This window comes from Artemia franciscana, chromosome 1 (assembly GCF_032884065.1).
Source record: "Artemia franciscana chromosome 1, ASM3288406v1, whole genome shotgun sequence".
Classification (NCBI taxonomy): domain Eukaryota; kingdom Metazoa; phylum Arthropoda; class Branchiopoda; order Anostraca; family Artemiidae; genus Artemia; species Artemia franciscana.
Genome location: NC_088863.1, coordinates 39821310 through 39839998, shown reverse-complemented (window position 1 = coordinate 39839998; position 18689 = coordinate 39821310). Strand labels below are relative to the sequence as shown.

At 34.1% G+C, this 18689-nt stretch overlaps 1 protein-coding gene across 1 annotated transcript in view; it reads left to right on the top strand.

Annotated features, from left to right (window-relative positions):
• LOC136029514 (prostatic acid phosphatase-like) overlaps positions 1-10824 on the top strand; it is a 48157-nt gene extending 37333 nt beyond the window's left edge. Inside the window, exons 6-8 of the mRNA XM_065707964.1 lie at positions 133-347; positions 6791-6986; positions 9371-10824. Of these exons, the coding sequence (XP_065564036.1) occupies positions 133-347; positions 6791-6986; positions 9371-9504 (545 nt within the window). The 3' untranslated portion in view covers positions 9505-10824. The remainder of the gene's footprint in view (positions 1-132; positions 348-6790; positions 6987-9370) is intronic.
• The last annotated feature ends 7865 nt before the right edge of the window (positions 10825-18689 follow it).

The following is an 18689-nucleotide window of genomic DNA, read 5'->3' as shown; positions in this document are numbered from 1 at the left end:
TGTCAACACATATTGAGAACCTCTTTAACCAAAATAGCAAAACAAAAAGACTGATAAATCAGGGCTGCGTGGAGGCTAACCTTTTCATTTGGACATACCTCGTACATATAAAATTATTTTCTGTTTTTTTAGGTCCACTTGTTCGTGAAATTAGAGAACATATTAAAATGAAGATTCAAGGGAAGTTATTTCCAAAGAAACGACGTTTCTTCATGTACTCTGCTCATGACGTTACGATTGCGATGTTTCTGCAGTCCTTAGACATTTTTAATGGGATTCAGCCTCCGTATGCAAGTTTAGTGATGCTCGAACTTCATAAGGATGAACTGGAGAGGCATTTTGTGAAAGTAGGTCCTAATAAAATGGGGATACTGACTATTTATTTTATCTCATTTATCCGCTGATGAATTATCTCGAGGCTTCCCAATATTTTCGCCCAGAAAAAGTGAATTGACAATAAAATTCCTCAGAATACTCAAGCCCTTATCCCTAGCATAATTTTATTAAATAGGCAACAAGGGGATAAGAGAAAGGTCAGGTACCCCAGACTACGCTTTCATCATATTCTTATATACTGCAATCTTCAAGGGCTTCTCCAAATTGACAATGCAGCTCCAGCATCGCACAGATGTGATCAAACAGTATGAACTAAGTTTCTGTTTGTAATGTCAAATCCAGTAAATTCAGATATTTTGATTGCCAAAAATCATTCATTATTTGTACGTAATATTTCTTTTTTTAAACAGCTTTTATGCTTTGCCGACTTGACAGGAATTTCCATGCCAAATCCATCATTTTTAATAAAAATTACAGCCTATGATAGTAATAAAAGTAGCCATCTGTGACACTACATTCTTGTAGATGGCGATGTTTAATTTTGAATGTGAAGAGACGGATGAGGCAAGTTTTTTACCGCCATAATATACAATAATGCTGTAGTGGCACAAAGATGTTAGATACCTTTTAGAAACATTTGAAAAATAAATGTATATTAATATAGGTTTAGCCAGATTTTTATCTTGGATACGAAATCAGCCAGTATTGATCTTGGATACGAATCATGTATGGAAACGTGTTCTTAAATGCCATTGATAATTGTTCCAAAATTTTAAATCCCCTTACTATGCTCTCAAATTCACACATGGAGAGGGCGATGCCATGAGACTCTTTTGAATCCCCTCCTCCTCCCTTCAGAAACATTACATCCTAAAAATGTAATTTATCCCTTTTTTACATATAACCCCATCTGCTCTGCCGGGAAAACTCCATACCGAGGGGTTTGGCTTGTTGATGTACCCGAGTGTATGCATCATGAAAGCACTTCTTAGGGTAGCAAAATATTAAGTGTAGCTTTACTAAGTAGCCCATAAGAATAGGCCGGCCTAGAAATATTGTGATAAAAGAAAACCAAAAAATTGGGATTTTCTTGGGTGTGTCCGAAAAAAAGCTTTAAACAAAGAGAGATGGAGTAGAACGAAGAACATTTTTTAATTAAATTCTAGCATATAACATACAAGCTTCACAGACAGTAATACCCGTGCCTGCTGGCATACTTCAGCGCCGCAAATATTACACAAACGGAGAAAAAAACGGCCTTTAACTAAATTCATCTTACAAAAAAAGAAAAAAAAAGTCACACACACAAAGTAAAGAACATTCAAATATAATCTCCCACAGATTGAAGCTTCAGATAATGTTTTAACAACTTCATAAAGAGTCGTTTATCACAATGATCACGGATTTCAACTTGAAGTGTGCTCTAGATTTTTAGTCCTGGGTGATGAATGCTGAAAGACGTCCTCGATGTTAAACGAATTTTGCAAGAAAAATATTATCTATATCTTCTTTTGGGTTGTTCAACTTCGTGTCGAGTATATACTCAAAGAAGTAGCATTAAGGGATAGGAGCCAAAGCTAAAAATTTGCTTATGTTGACTCTTCGTGTGTGCCGTGTACTGAAATAAAAGTAACAAAAAGTCTCGGAGTTGAATTTTTGCCTCCTCTCATACTGTTCAGGTTTCAAAGTCGGAATCTCTAGAGAGTTACGTATATATATATTTTTTTTGTGCTAACTCAACTAATAAATTGCTTTGATTATTCAAGGAATCTCCACACACACAAAAAATGGATATTCGTATATTTAGGTGGGAAGATATTTTTTTTTTTTAGGTTTCCGATTTCTCTGTACAAAAAAAAGAATTTTTTCTATATTAACTCTCATTTCTGATTTGAAGTATTTGTAGGAAAAAAGGGCCTAAGAACTTTATATTTTATCTCAGGTTCCATCACTTGAAAAAAAAAAAGTCACGTTTTCCCTCATGCCAACATCAAGCTTTGTCCTAGTTTCAAATCTTATTCGATAAATTTCCCCTGACTCATGGTCAAGGTTTGTAGACGGGAAGTTCCAGAAAATTTCAGTCTTTCTGTAACAGCCCTAACTATGTCTTGATTTATTTTTCAGTAGGCTGAAATTATAGCAGTTCAAAGATTGGAGCTTTTTCGATAAAAATTTCCGATGTTTCGAGTTCCTGTTAACACTGATTGCCACATATCATGGCTGTTCTTTTGTATGCCTAACTCTTTCTTACTCAATTAATTTTTTGTTTAAAATTGATAAATTCTTGGTGAACTTACGTCCTGGTAGACATTATCGTCGGATTGTAGGTGGCAGTGAATTTCTCTCATAGATTGGGACAGTACGGGTGGCCATTTTTTCCTATTCAACCAGTAAAATGAAATGATCTTTGTATATTTCAAATGATGTATTTTTTTGCCTTTAAAGGTATAGAAAAAAAGATCTCTCGAGATATTTAATATATGTAGGTTTTGTTATATAATAGCTAATATCTATCGTTTCCATTGGTGAAATCCTCCTTCTCCTGAAACGTGTTAGACTCCTCATAAAAGAGAGTGTCCCCTGACAATAGTCTGAGTTGCTTCACCCTATCGGTGGTAAATTATGACTATTCGAGTATGCAATATAATATATATTTGCGCTTCTATTACAAAGATATAATATAATTTTAATGAATTAAGCTTTAATAAAATAAGCGAAACACATAAAGTACCAACCACCTTTCAAAACTCGCAGCGCGTGACCGACTTATGTTCACATCTTCACTGTTAGTGATGAATACTAGTCTTTGAATTCTTGGTAAAAATCTGTGTCATGAAATACTTTGTCCTCTTCGGATAATATTTATCCGTTAAATTTTATTCTACACACACCATTTTTATCGCGAAATTGCCCTGCTGGACAGGCTATCACTGGGAAGTTATTTATATGACTGACATTAATTGGTATTTTTGTAACAAGATGTTCTGTCTGTTCTTTGCTTGCCTCTATAAGTTCATAGCTAATATCTGGCTCGTCTGTTGTTTTTGATTCTTCTACGACAAAAGATTCCTCACTGGTAGTTGAGTACTTGGACGTTTCCTGTGTTTCCGTGGGACAAATTCTAAAGCGTGGAAATGCTAAAGATGCACTGTAGAAGAAAAATAGAACTAGTATCACTTTCATTGCTGCTAAAATTTAACTGAGACTTTTGCATTTTGTTTTTGGCTATTAAAGGTTTTTCAGTTGCGGAAATCCATTAAAGACTATTTAACCTATGACTAGCATGAATATGCATGTTTCTTTTGAGTAAGTAACCGTCGTCTGCGATGATTTGTCTGTGACTGTAATTGGAGAATGACGCTTAATTCGAGGAAATTCAGCTAAAAATAGTGGGATTTCCAACTAAGATCTAATCTTGAACAGTCAATTTTCGGTTTTATAGCACAATAGTTTCTCCCACAATATACAAAATAAACCTTGGATATATCTATGAGGACTATTTATTTTTGTCCATTGTAATTAATCACCTCCTGGTTGGACCTGCTTAAGGTCCATTCACAATGATATTTTATTAATACCGAGACTAAGGTTGGGCTAGTTTGAGCCAATCAGAATTTCCGTATGATTCTCTGATTGGTTAAAAATCCAATGAAAAAATTTGATTGGTTCAAATTAGTGGTAGCAAAATCTCAGCATTCGTAAAATCTCATTGTGAATCTGCCGTTACTGGAGACACAAGTCTTAATTATTAAGTTTATTTAGAAGCCTTAATGTGTTCGCATTAATAGTCAATACGGCAAGACTAATTTATGTTGCAATTATGAGTTCAAATCAATTTTTGAATTACAACTCACATGATTTGAAAAGTGGATATGGTAAATTGTAACTGTGCCTGTGTTCAAAAGAAGTAACATATTATGAAACACTAGCCAGCAAATTATGAAACGTCTATGACAAGCTTAGACTGAGTTCGATCTAAATTCTCCGAAAATCTATTAATCAAAGGCCTAACTTCTGCTGAATATGTCCTGAATATGAGCATGTTCGTCTATTTTCAAGTCTTTTTGGATTATAAATAGATAGGGCTAGCTTAGTCTGCAGAACATAGCCTTTTTAATGTACGCAAGAATAATTATTGTGGTCTTTTGAACAATTGAATCTTTTGTCTTCCACTTAATGTAAGACAAAAGTAAATAAGTCGATAAATAAGCAAATACAACTAGTATTTTTTTTTCTAGATGCTTGTAATTCGCTTTGGTCCTGTTTTATGTGGATAAGTTACTTGAATTCCTCTCGTTTCCCTAGTGCCGATCTGATTTTACAATTTTAAATTTTCCGTAGATCATGATGGCTTTTTTTTATTTTTTTTTTTTTTTCATCCAATGCTAACATCTGTCTAGGAACATGTTACAGTGAAGCTATACGTAATTTATAATCCTGATGCTCTAAACAAAATTAAAGATTGGTATCGCATGCTTGTTACTGATCTTTGACTTTCTGCTGTGCCCCTCTTGATTCTTCTGGCTTCAGTCTTTCTTGTTCCATACATTTGATGCTCAATATGATGATCAATTATATTTGTATCAAATATAATTGATGGTCAAATATTGTAATCTGTCTTTGCGTGGAATGTCTTATGGAAATTGGCCAATTTATGTATAAGAGCTATATGGTTTGTAATCTTGGTATTTCACTAAGTATCAGTTCCTTTTTCTTCTATTCTTTATTTTTAATGAGCTTCGGGCTTGTCGTACAGTACCACATCAATTAGGAAAATGATTTAAATCGCACAATGAATTAAATGGGGTTAATAGTATCAAACTTGGTTCGTGCTAAATTTCACGTACCACTAGACCTTTCTTGTGACGACTTTTCGTTTGCTTTGTCTACCTGAAATCCCTGGATGATTATATTTCCCACGTTTTTTAACTTGCAAACCATTAGTATATTTAAGATTCATGATGCAAAATAAATATTTACTCTCCTCTTATTACTTAAAAACTCTTGTCATATAAATTTTCTTCTTTTGTTCTTTAAAGATATAGATAGGAATAAGCTTTTTATTATAATGCTCGAGAAATATTTGGGTATTATTACTCAAGAAATTCAAGAATCTAATTATTAAAATTTAATTATTCAAGAAATAGTTGTTATCGTAACTTAAATACGTCACATGGGGTAGTAATAAAGTAAGGGCAACCTTCTCACTTAAAAAAAGAAAGAAGGACACTAAGAAAGTTGACTATTGGAGCCTTCTTGCTCCTAGCTCTGTTGGAAAGACCCAATCTGGAGCAGTTGGTACTCTAGCGATAGTACGGTTCTACTAGCTGTCACATTTCAAGTTAGTAGTTTAGCTAAACTTCTCTGTTATAACCAAACCATGTTTAACGGAAGTGCTATTTACTCCATCAGGCCTCCATACCCCATAGATTTAGATTTATACCAATGAAGATTTATGTATATAGATTTTTACCAATATAGATTTATTGTATATTGTAAGATGTAAGTATATTGTAAGATATAATTTTAACTAAAAAAACAAAAGAGAAGAAAAGCGAAAATAGACTTTTATAAGATCAGCAAAAATACTGGATGCAACAAAAGCAAATGTTTCGAGGAAACTACTGCTTCCCTTCTTCGGCATTATTAGAGAAAGTCTCAAAAAACCTAGTTTACTTTTTATGAGTGAAAATGGGAACGATTCAGACAAGAAAAAAAGAGGATAAAATAAATAAGAAAACAAACAACTTTGACATCAATTTGAAACCGATATTGGAAGAATTTAAAAGCTACAGCACGGAAAAAACTAACAGGTAAGAAAAAATTCAAAACCAAAATCAAAAAAGGTCAGCCACTCTTTGATTAGGATATAGTCACGCGACTTCTCAATTCTTAATTTCCTTGGTTTTTGCTGTGTACAACATGTTTCAGTTAGTTTCAAACTTGAACACCATATTCCTTTGAACTGAAATCCTGCATAATGATCCGGTCGCCCGACTGAGAGTAAATGGCGTAGGTACTCAGTAGAAAGAAAAAGTCAATATTTGTTGTTTTGCACGAACGATGATTTACTATTTTCAGTTAAAATTACACCTTTGTGCTTATCAAAATGTGGGCCTGTTATATTCCAAATTTTCTCATGTCCTCTAAATATATTCCGTTAAACAGACTTTCGTTCTGCCTTTCAAATTTTGGCAAAGTTCAACTATGCGTATGGCAAAGAAAAAAAATCGGACGACAAATACAAAAGAATCGTTAATATTTGAGAATAAAATTGCTGCGTAGGAAGAGTTTATTGGTAGAAACTCTTTATTGAACCGTGAAAAGGTTGTTTGAATGTCCGTAAACCTTGTAAGTGTCTCTCTATCTCACTACTTGTACTAGTCTCTCATTATCTCATTTAAATAAATGCCAGGACTGTTTTTCCTCTGTAATAACATAAATTATCATGTAGATCGTCTACAAGAATCATACACGGGAGACGAGGGAAATGTACACTCTGATTCTACCTGGATGTCGCCCGCTTTGTCCCGTTGACGACTTTCTCCGTTTGACCCAAGGTGTTGTGATTGATGATTATGTCGAATTTTGTAAGACTGCACCCACACCGACACCTTTGTTTCCGGCTTTATCCAAGATAGAATTTATCGGTAAGATGTATTTTTAAGATATTTTAAGTGCGTATAGAAACAAAGTCTCAAATTGAAATGATTTGGAACTCTATAATCCTTACCTTTGACCCTCCAGTGCCATGAACGGCGCATATTGTGTTTACAAAATCTCGCCAGACGTCTCAGAGCTAAGCTGCAGTCGTGAGTCGATCCTCGGACATGTGAAGGACATGGCCAAAACACGTCCATCTCCTACGTTTCAAAGTTTCAATAAATAATTGCTTACCAGTTTGCTGCTAAACTTCTAAGGTTGCCTTTGAACTCCAGTATTTTGAGTGAAGAACTTTCTTGCTTTCTCTCTCTCTCTCTCTCCCTCCCTCTCTCTCTCTCTCTCTCTCTCTCTCTCTCTCTCTCTCTCTCTCTCTCTCTCTCTCTCTCTCTCTCTCTCTCTCTCTCTCTCTCTCTCTCTCTCTCTCTCTCTCTCTTCCCTCTTTCTCTCGCTAAAGGTCGGTAAAGATTTTTGACTGATCCTCTGTTGATCTAGGTTGACTTTTATTTGACTTTTTCTTTGTTGCTAGGCCGTGATGATGAAGGAGTGTGTTGTAGAATGGCAGCATAATAGCTCTTCATTGAGATCAAAAGCTGTCAAGCTAGATAAGTTACAACTTTCATGAATGGATCAGCAGCTAAATTGTTCGCCTCTAAATTATTACCTTTTTGATCTCCTTTGTCTTTTTTTTACCTTTGTCTTTTATTTTCGTTAAAAATTGCTTTATAGATTGGGCATTGTCAGCGAAGGAATATCGGCAGTATTGAAAACTTTGAAAAATTTGTAGTTGAGAAAACAAAACTTTTAAAATTGAAAAAGCAAAGATTTGTTAGTTCTTTTTTTTTTTTTTTTTTTTTTTTTTTTATGTGTGTGCTCGGAATAACAACAAGTTTGAAATAATAATCTTAATGATATTTGCTTTGACAGTAACTTACACTCTTGAGGCTTTTTGTTAAATATTTGTGTTTCATTCGATGTTTATAATAAATTGTTTTTATATATGATCACATTTTTTTTTCAACCAAATTTGAATCTGAACGTTCTTTTTGACAATTGAATTTGAAAATATAATAATGTTTATATTTTAAACAAGTAAAGTGTGCTTAAAACTTCAGCGAGCAAAATATACTAAATAATAAAGTGGGGGCTGCCACACCAGGCAAATATAATGCCTGGGAGTATACACTAGATCACCATTTACCAAAGGCTTATTTATGATTCAAGTGCCGCTATTTGTCTTTGTGTTCTTGTTCATGGCGGTGTTTTGAAAAGAGGACATAGTTGTATTCTATTTTACTTCTGAAGGGCTGGAGGTCTACAGCCTCCTTTAACATTAGAGAATTTTTCCTCGTATTACCTTCAATTGCTTTGTATTTTGTATATAAATTGTATACACATTTTGTATGTATATTTTTGTATATTTTTTGTATTTTTCATAATTCCAACGTAAAAGGTTTTTTCTTTCTATATCACAAAAATGCATGCAAGTCTTTGCCCTATAAAAGTTCCTTTTCGGGCCAAAGAGGAACGAATTCTTTTCTTGTTCAATCAGTATGGCACACATTTATGAACATTTATCAGAGACTCTGTCACAGTAGTGAAAGAACAGATTTTTCTGCTGCGGAAGTGTTGCCAATCCTCCTCGCCTTAATCTTTACGTGTCTAAATTCTAAATATAAGCTTTCCAGTTTTAGGCTTGTCAACTCATCCTTTTGATAGATTCCTGTTTTAATTTTAAGGATAAAAAATGCTACCATTTGGTTGCTTGCTGTCTGAATTGTGAAACAATTGAAAACGGCCCTAGAAAATCTAATTTGATTTCATATTATGTTTGTTGTTTCGAATGTCAATTCGGTACTTTTTAAGCCAGAAATGCTGTTTCCATGCACAAAATCATGGAAAACGACAGTGTCATGGTAGGATGTCTTTTGCTACTTCAGGATGGAAGGCTATTAAGTCTAAAAAGGTTCTTTTAAATGTGTTCTCTTCCAAATTTCCTGAGACTTCCAAAAGTAAGTTCAATAGCATCACTCCCTCAAAAAAAGGGGGGAAAAATATAAACAAACGGGAGTAATGATGGAACATAAAAAGCGATACAATTTTTACTGTTTGAGAGAAAGCGTTAAAAAGTCGAATACAGAGATTGGGTACCTTAAACCATCTCTACCCCCCCCCCTTTATTCATGTTTGAGTCAAACAAGAATTGTTGCAGAATCAGCAATCATTGGAATATTTTTGACTCTGCACCTTTTTTTTCTTAATTGATTCTAATTTTGACTTTGTATGCTGATTGGTTTTTCGATTGCAGTACTGGCAGTAAACACTTCCGGTGTCTAGGCTTGATTCTAGTTACTATTAGCACCTTCTTTTTCAGCTGTTCTTGTTTCTGGCATGCTGTTTGTTCTGCTAGTTGTCGCTTTGATCGCGTGCTTGGTCGCATGGGGAAGACTCAGAGCAATACGAAGACGAGGCTACACTCCAATTTCTGAATATGGTTCAGCTATTTAGTCAACACCAATTCTTTCGTCTCTACCGTAGCTGGATCTGTCATCCAGAGACTATAGATGGGGTTTAATTTGTATAATGGCTGTATTTATGTACTGTGTGCACCTATCCTTAAGATTGTGTTTAATCGTATATTATTATTTGATTTGTCGCTTCTAATTTTACATATATACATTACATGTATATATATATATATATATATATATATATATATATATATATATATATATATATATATATATATATATATATATATATATAATATCTAGCTATAGAATATTTAGCTAGTTGAACGTCCATGGTTTATATTCAGTTACCTTTTCTCTATTTTTATAAAAAAAAAAAATGAATGTAAATTATGGAATTTAATTTCGCCGGATAAGCTAATTTGCTTTAGGATGTGAGGGAGGTGAAGGGGGATTTGTACTTCGGCATTTTATTTATTTTGCGTTATACTTAGGACATACCAAAGGAACAGAACCAGTATTTATTAATTGTTTAAAAATCTATATTAGATAATTACTATGTTTTTCCACTCTGTTTTTTAAAGAATTGTTCTGGTGGATGATGTTTGCCTTAGTAACATTTTGGGATAGGAATTTTAAATACTTTGTACGTGAATGAAAGCAAGATTTAGCAAGATCTATCGAAAATTCCAGAATAGTAACTAACAGTATTACACAGTGAAAATGATAAAAGTCAAGCTTATAGCTGTTAAAAATTAAGTCTCTGTTAACTTTTTTTCTATATCGCCTAGAACCTTACGTTAATTCAGGACTATAATTGTTTTATTTCATTAGCAATTTCTTTTATTTTGTTTGCACTAAGTGTAAGAAGTGCCTCATTGTCAATTTATTAAATGACTTTATTCGCTAAATATCTTGCATTTAGTATTACAATCCTGCTGTTGAGTGCGTTTTTTATGTGTCTATTCTGCTTCACATATTTTATTGAATTAAAGAATATTATAATATAAGCTGTTTAAGCAGGACGGCCTACTCGCCATTAGACTTAAATCTTGCCGCGAAACTAAATTATATTCCTGCCTTGACTTATGCGTACCCAATCTTAGGTTTTTACGATCTTGCATTTTTTTTTCTAGTGAAAATCTACATATCCACAGAATAGAGTATCTAATGTAAAGTTTTATGTTCGGACTATAATTTAGTGGTTTCAATAGGCTATTTGTTATTCCTGTGCTTTTACTCGTATTATTTTTTATGTAATGCTTTTATTTGAGTGCTAAATTTGTCAGGCATCTTTTATGTATATAACTGTGTGTCACCGTTTTCCAAGATGATAATACCAATGTTTTGGAAAATACCCTGTTCTGACTACCCATTTGAGAAAAGTTTAAGGCCGCGTGTTTAGCTTAGTTTGAAGATATCCATCTATTGGGAATATTCTCTCTGAGGGGGGCTGTTCCGTCAAGGCTATTTTTCAATTTCTCAAACAGAGGTTCAGCTGATATATTCAGCTTACGCTGTTTTCCATTTACACTTTGTCAGATAAGATTTAGTTGCAAAACCAAAAGGTTTTTATAATCTATTATAATCAGTGCGGGTATTTGGTTGAAAACTTTGTTCCTTTTGGATCTTCTGGGTAAGTCCCTACAGAAATACGCTGAACATTCAGAAAAAATGGCTCTTCGTCTTCTCCTCACTGGCATCAATTGTGGGAAGAGAGTATTTGTCCCTCCCTTGACTTTGAAATTTTTTTCTTTATTTACCTTGAAAATTAACTTTTTTTGGCATATTCATATAAAAAAGGGGAAAACCATCAAAACTGCCTTGTCTCCTAGATTATGAAAAAGTACATTGTTGCCCCAGCCGGTAAATTTATGTAAATTGACGCCGTGTGAATGGATGCAAATACTTTTTAACAATGCCAAATATGTCCTTGAATAACCCATAGGGAACACTAATTTTGTGATAATACTTTTTTCCTATTGAGTTTTTATAGAACTTCTGTTTCAAATATGTTTTTCAGAAATTGATGTTCTTTTAAAAAGCTAAGATTTTGCGAGAAGATCTCGCAAAACCAAATTCATGTGAAATTGTCTCTGCAAATATTTGAGAAAAAATAAACAAATGTAAAGTAGCTCTAAAGAGGGAGCTTGGTAAACAATTTTTGGCATATTGGGTATTTCTGATGAGTCTAGCAACGTGAATTGTGTTATAGGAAAAAAAAAGGGCTCGTTTTGTGTACCTGCTCAAGTGAAAGGAAGATCTCAATCCACAAAGATAAACAACGGTTGAGGGAACTAAACCTAACGAGATGTCCTGCATATCATTCTTCCCACCTTCTAGACTTAGTAAACAGTGCCATGGCATTGCTCAATATTGACGTCCTCAGCAAACTACTATACACAGGATTAAAGACAGTGATAGACTTTGGGTATCTCTACTCGTGTGAGCCACTGGCTCTTGCAGATGGGCCTTGCCGTGTTGCCATATTTTCATGATAACGCATTTCCAGCTAATAGAACTTTTTCTATTCATATATAGATTTTAATTCTCGTTCAGGATTATTTGCAGAAAGTTTCAAGCTCCTAGCTTGAAACTACTATACATTACCATAGAAAAGATTGAGGCTCGGAGGACGAATAAGTTTTGCATCTTTACTGTTAGAGCATTTGATAAACTCATGCAAAAAAAGTAAAGTATATCACATGCATTTTTTTTTCATTGAAGTTTAAGCGCTGCTTAAAGGTTGGTTATTGTATCTAGGTCCTTCTTAAGTTTAAAAATGTCAATATATGGTATTTTTCTTACAATAGAACACTTTATATCAGATTGGCTTCGGGCAGTTTTTGGAAATTTTGTGAAAATGTGACACTTCTGGTAAGAAACAATTTTCTCCAAACTTTCAACGGGGTCTAGGATTAAGACTGGTAACTTACCATGCGTGGAAAGAAGATGAACGTGGATAAATTAAAAAAAAAGAAAAATGAGTTTACACGAAGGGCTGCTCAATTTAATTAGTATGCGTTTTGATTGCGGCATCGCATTCTTTAAAAACGCATGCAGCACTGACGTTGCCCTCCTGTGTCGCCAGGCTGAGCTATTTTCTGCCAATTGGACTACGAAATTTTTAGTTTCACGGGACAGGTGACCAAAAACCTGCGTGGCAGGTATTTGGGCTACGATGCTTCCAGTTTCGCTACTTTTGGGCTTGAAAAAAAAAAATTTAGATCTTTCTGGTCATTTACCTTCTTCACAGTCTTGGACCATAACTTGATTATAAGATTTCTTGGATTATGGGTGCCCTCTTTGTTGCTAAACGTTTATCGCTTAGATTTGGTATATTATGTTTCCTATTCGAGATTAAAAGTAGCCATTTTCAAAACAAAAATAAAAACTGAGATTCATTTTAATCTATTTCCAAACATAATCTAGACAATGTCAGTGTGGTTAAAACAATAGAATTTCTTCTAAGGTAGATAGATAGATTTATAGGACAATTCAGCAATAAACGCCTGATGTAGTAAACTTCTTTCTTTCGTTATTTTAATGTTGATGAAAGATAGGCTACATGGTTAGGCATTTCATAAACAAATTCTGATGGAGTGATTGAAATGACAAGTCGAAAGATTCCATAAAACATACAAGTGAGCTAAATGGTAAAGACGATTCACGTTATTAAAAAAGGCTGGTAAAATAGTTCAATTACTTTTTGGTGTGATGGTAGTCCAACATTTTCAATAGCATTTAGTCCAAATAAACCGGATATTTTTGTTTCAATGTTTTTTAAATATTTGCTTTTAGGAAATTCTTTCAGACATAATAAGCCAAAAGTCAATAATGTCCATTGAGAGTACAGTTTAAAAACTCTTAAGCCAATAAAATCTAGCATATAAAAGGCTGAATTTTGGTCCAAAGTTTGGGTGGATGAGTACAAGTGATGTACAATATAACTTAGATCTGGAAAACTTCTATTGTGCCTCGTTTTGGGACATGTCGATAGTGAAGAATCATCACAGCTGATCAACCAGCCTTTTTTTATTTTTCTCTTTTTTTTAACTATAAGTATTTGAGCAGGATATATTGAAAGTTAGTTCTTCCGAATCTCCAGTGCTAAACTTGTCTGAATGATACTTATATTTATTGATTTTTTTGTTTACTTTTAGTATAATAGCAAACGAAGTTTTTAAGCAAACAACATTTTATTCTTTGAAGGTTTTAAAGATTCTCAACGTCACCAGAAGATTCTATTTTCTTCTCTGTGCCAGGAGTGTCTTTGAATGGAAATGCCTGCAAATTCAAAGATTGTTCACCTTTGAAAATATGTTGTCTCATGTCTCATGGCCGTACAGTCAAAAATAATTATTTTTTAGTGCTGAAATAATTCTATTATTTGTGGCAATTTTAAGATGAGAAACGTATTCTAGGTTTTTCCGCATATTAGTGATATTTATCAAATACTGTATGCTTCATGTTTACGGTATTAGTGTGACCTAAAAATAGTTTTTCAGACTATCACGCTTAATCGCAGCTTGTATATACATCTCTGTTCCAAATCTTTAATTTTTGAATTTGCCCTTGATGAATGTCAGGCTTTTAGACGATGATAATGATGGTTTTGTTGATTTTAAGTTAGCCCTGTCTGAAAGGATTTCGGTATGCTATCTTTCTGCAGTCTTACGTTTCTAACCTTTGGTGTAAGATGATAGTTTTGGTATCATTCAATAGCTGAGACTCTGCTTTATTTATCTACTGAAGTACATTTTCAAATTTGCTTTGCATCTTCTTTAGATGACAGAGGCATTGAAATTGGTTGAACTTTTGTGAAAAATATACAATCTTCTTTTTTTTTGTTTAGAAAATTTAAATTATTCTCTAAGAAAAACTTTATTATAAAATCAGGATCCTGGCTCGGTGTATAGAACTAAGTAAATCGAACGATATAAGAATAATGAATCCAATAATATAAGTTCTTTGTCCTTTCGGTGTAATTAAATAAAAAAAAGCAAGTTTTTTCAACTGAAAGTAAGGAGCGACATTAAAACTTAAAACGAACAGAAATTATTACGTATATGAAGGGGGTCGCCCACTCCTTGGTTCGCTCTTTACGCTAAAGTTTTTTAGAACTTTTAAAAGACTACATTATTCTAATTAAACGGTCTTTGTGATTTAGGATAAAAATTCAATGCTTTTGATGTATCTATTGATATCAAAATTCCAGATTTTTTAGAGGTTCAGTTTCTATTGAGCCGGATCGCTCCTTACAAAAAAGTACTCCTTACGCTCCTTACGTTACCACGAATTGTTTGATTCATAGTTGCTGTTTTTTTTACGAAAATGCATATTTCAAAAGGAAAATAAACCTTTAGTTCTCTTTTCTATGATTTTGTGAAAAAATTAAACGTTTTATTTCACCTTTTCAGCGTACTGTATGTTTGAAAAAGTTTAATTTTAAAAATGTAATCTTGTACTTCTCTTGAAAAAACCAAATAAGACCTATGAGAAAATCCTTTACCTAACCGTTTGAAATTCAGAGTTCTCTAGCCTAAACGCACATTTTTCCGTGATTTCGTCCTCCTTTTTATCATTTTAAATCGTTTCAAAAAAATCGCTTCTGAGGAATAAAGTAAAAAGTTTTTTTTTGGAAAATCCCTAAGAACGGTTGAAAACGTGACCACTCCTTTTTTTTATATCATATGAATAAATTTGGGAAGAAATATTGAGATTTCTGTTTTTTTGTTTTTTCTTGTTCTTTTACTGTATTCAGAAGGAATTCTCTTCATAGAGATATGTGGTAAATCACTAATTATTTTATCACTTCATGTTTTACTGGTGCTCAACCTAACTATCCTAACTGATTTTTCAAGAGAAATTACGTTTGCTGTCGCTAATAGCTCGATTCCGTAAAAGCAAAGGACGAAATAAGAACGATACGAATTGAACGGAGAATCGACTCTCGTCAATGCTGCTGATTCCAAAAGAATTACTTCTTTTACTAAAATAAAAAGTATTAAATTATAATGAAACTTCAGAACTATGTCAATTGTTTGCCATTCAAGCAGTTTGTGGTAACGAATTGCGAGTAAAGAGTAACTTGTGCTAATAGCAAACGAAACTGCAAAATAAGGAATTTTATAGCAGTATGTGTCCAATAAACCAGTTTTTTGTCATGACTGTAAATATGTGAATTTCACGATGACCAAGACTGATAATGTAAAAGTTATGAGGCTGAGAAAATTTGCCTCGTTTCGGAAAAATGAGGAAAACACCCCCAAAAAGGGGACTAATAGTGCTAAGAAATGTGCCATCAAATTATATATGACAATTTGCCATAATAATTTTTATTTGAGTTGGGGGTTTTATTTGTCGTAGCATCAACAAAAAAAAATTATCATAATAATCAAGATTATTGAAAAGAACTAATGAAAGTTGCCTGACTGTTGAGTATACTATAATATTCAGTCCTAGAAGTCTCGAAAATTTTGGGTTGATTAATTTTATAAAAGAGAAAAAAACATTTAGAATACATTTGTTTTCAGAAAGTCACAAATTACTCTCTGGCTTTCAGGGGCATTGGCCCTACTTTTTTTGGGTCATTTATGTTCGTACTGAGTTTCTCTTGGCTATTCATTGTAATTTCTGTACCCTTAGCCGTACCTAAGAAATAGCAGTTACACCCTTTTCGACAACTTCAATAAACAGTGTCTTTTGATTTAGTTAAACATCCCCAAAAAATTCAACTTGATACCGTGGCGGATCCTGGGATATTACATATACGTCCTTTTAACAACCCGGAGTGTTTTTATTTAGTTCAACATCTGCCTCAACATGTCCTGAAAGTTTCAAATTTGCTACCTTCTGTAATTCCTGAATGTTTTCCGTAAGCACCCTCTTGATACCCTGGATGCATATATTGTCTTTTGGTAAATTTTAACAAGCCCTGGAATCTCAAACTTAATAAGCATAGCTGCTCCTAAAACACCGTACATAGCTCACGCACTTTTGACAACATTGCCACACATGGTGTCTTTTTGTTTGCTTAAAAATCTGCCTAAAATGCCTGAAAGTCTTAACTTAATACCCTTAGCCATCACTTAGATAATACAGATACACCCTTTAGAACCATTTAGACGCTTGATTATCTCGATGTCCCCGTCGACGTTCCATGAAAGTCTTAGCTAAATACCCAAAGCGGTTACTGAGATATTACAGATACGATCTTTTGACAACATGGATACACATAGTTTTTTTTTTTTTTTGCTCAAGATCTTCACAGGGTTTCAACGTGATACCGTGAGCCATCCTTGATATGTTGAAGGTATTTCCTTTTGAAAACCTGGATGCACATAGCGTCTTTTGATTTATTTTCGCTTCCCCTCAAAAGTTTTAACTTAAAACTCTCATCCGTTACTGAGGTATTGCAGATACACCCTTCTGATGCACATAGTGTCTTTTGGTTTAGTTTAGCGTGTTCTGAAATTTTCAATCAAAATTCTTATCTGTTCCTGAAACATCATAGATGCGCTGTTTTGATCACTTAGATGCTCATAGCGTCTTATGATTTGGCTCTACACTCACTTCACCATGCCCTAAAAATTTCAAACTTAATGTTCTTAGTCGTTCCTAAGATATTGTAGGTGGGCCTGGGTATGCACATTTGGATTAAATTCAACGTCCCCCTAAACATAACTGAAAGTATTAAATTAATCCCTTTACCTGCTCCTGAAATATCGTGGACATGCCCTTTTGACAACGTCGGTTCAAAGGGTATATTTAGTTCAATATACCCTAAAAGTTTCAGCATAATACCTTTAGCCGTTCATGAATTATTTCAAATACGCCCTTTTAGCAACCTGGATTAACACACTTTCCTCTTAACACGCCCTGAAAATGTCAACTTAAGACCCTTAGCCGCTCCTGAAATATTACAGATGCACCCTTTTGACCACTTAAACGTTTTATTATTTCAAAATTTCTCTCGACATTCCCTGAAAGTTTCAACTAAATATACCCAATCGGTTCCTGAGATATTGCAGGTAAGTTCTTTTGACAAATTGGATGTACGAAGTGCAATACGATTTTGCTCAAGATATTCTCAAAGTTTCAACGTGATACCATTAGCCGTTTCTGAGATGTTGCAGGTGTGCCCTTTTGACAACGTGGAAGCAAATACCACCCTTTGATTTATTTTCACATACCTTCAATCTTCTCTGAAAGGTTTAACTTAATACTGTCAGTCGCTAATGAAATATTGCAGATACACCCTTTTGACAATCTAGATGCACATAGGTCTTTTGGCTCAGTTCAACATGTCCTGAATGTTTCAAGTTGAGACCCTTAGCCTTCTTGAGATAAAGTAGCTGGGCCCGTTCAGCAATCCGGATAAGCACGTTTTAATCTAGTTCAACATCCCCCTCAGCATGCCTGAAAGCGTCAACTTAATACCTTTAGCTCTTCCAGAGATATCGTCGAAACGCCATTTTGACAACCTCTGTACATATGGTGCTTTTTGTTTAGTTTAATATGCCCTAAAAGTTTCAACGTAATACCGTTAGCCCTTCCTGATTTATTGCAGATATAAAACCTGGTAAAACACAGTGTCTTCATGTTTAATTCAATATGCCCGGAAAGTGTCAAATCAATATCCTTACCTGTTCCTGAGATATTGTGTTCCTGAGATTTTCTATTTTTCCGAATTAACCGGCCCCCCACTCTCCCCACCCCCACATGGGCAAATCGGGAAAACGACTATTTCTAATTTAATCTGGTCCGGTCCCTGATACGCCTGCCAAGTTTCATCGCCCTAGCTGGCCTGGAAGTGCCTGAAGTAGTAAAACCGGGACAGACAGACTGACAGAATTTACGATCGCTATATGTCACTTGGTTAATACCAATAAAATGCTTGAATCTCTAGTGCACATTTTTTCTCATTTTTTTTTTTTTTTTTTTTTTTTTTTTTTTTTTTTTTTTTTTTTTTTTTTGCAACGCTAGCGGGGCTCTGTGACATAGTAGGAGCCTTGGAATTTGGAGTCATCAACTGATGACTGAATTTGACGTCATAAGCCAACAAGTGATTTGGGTGGCAGAAAGAGCGTGTAGCCCCCCTTGGTTCAAAGAATTGTCCGGTGTTAACCTCGTATTCTTCGTGACAAAATGAACTTAAAGATCAATTCTCCTAAAATATAGAAGTCCAAGAACCAAAAACGACGAAAGTTCACTTTTTTA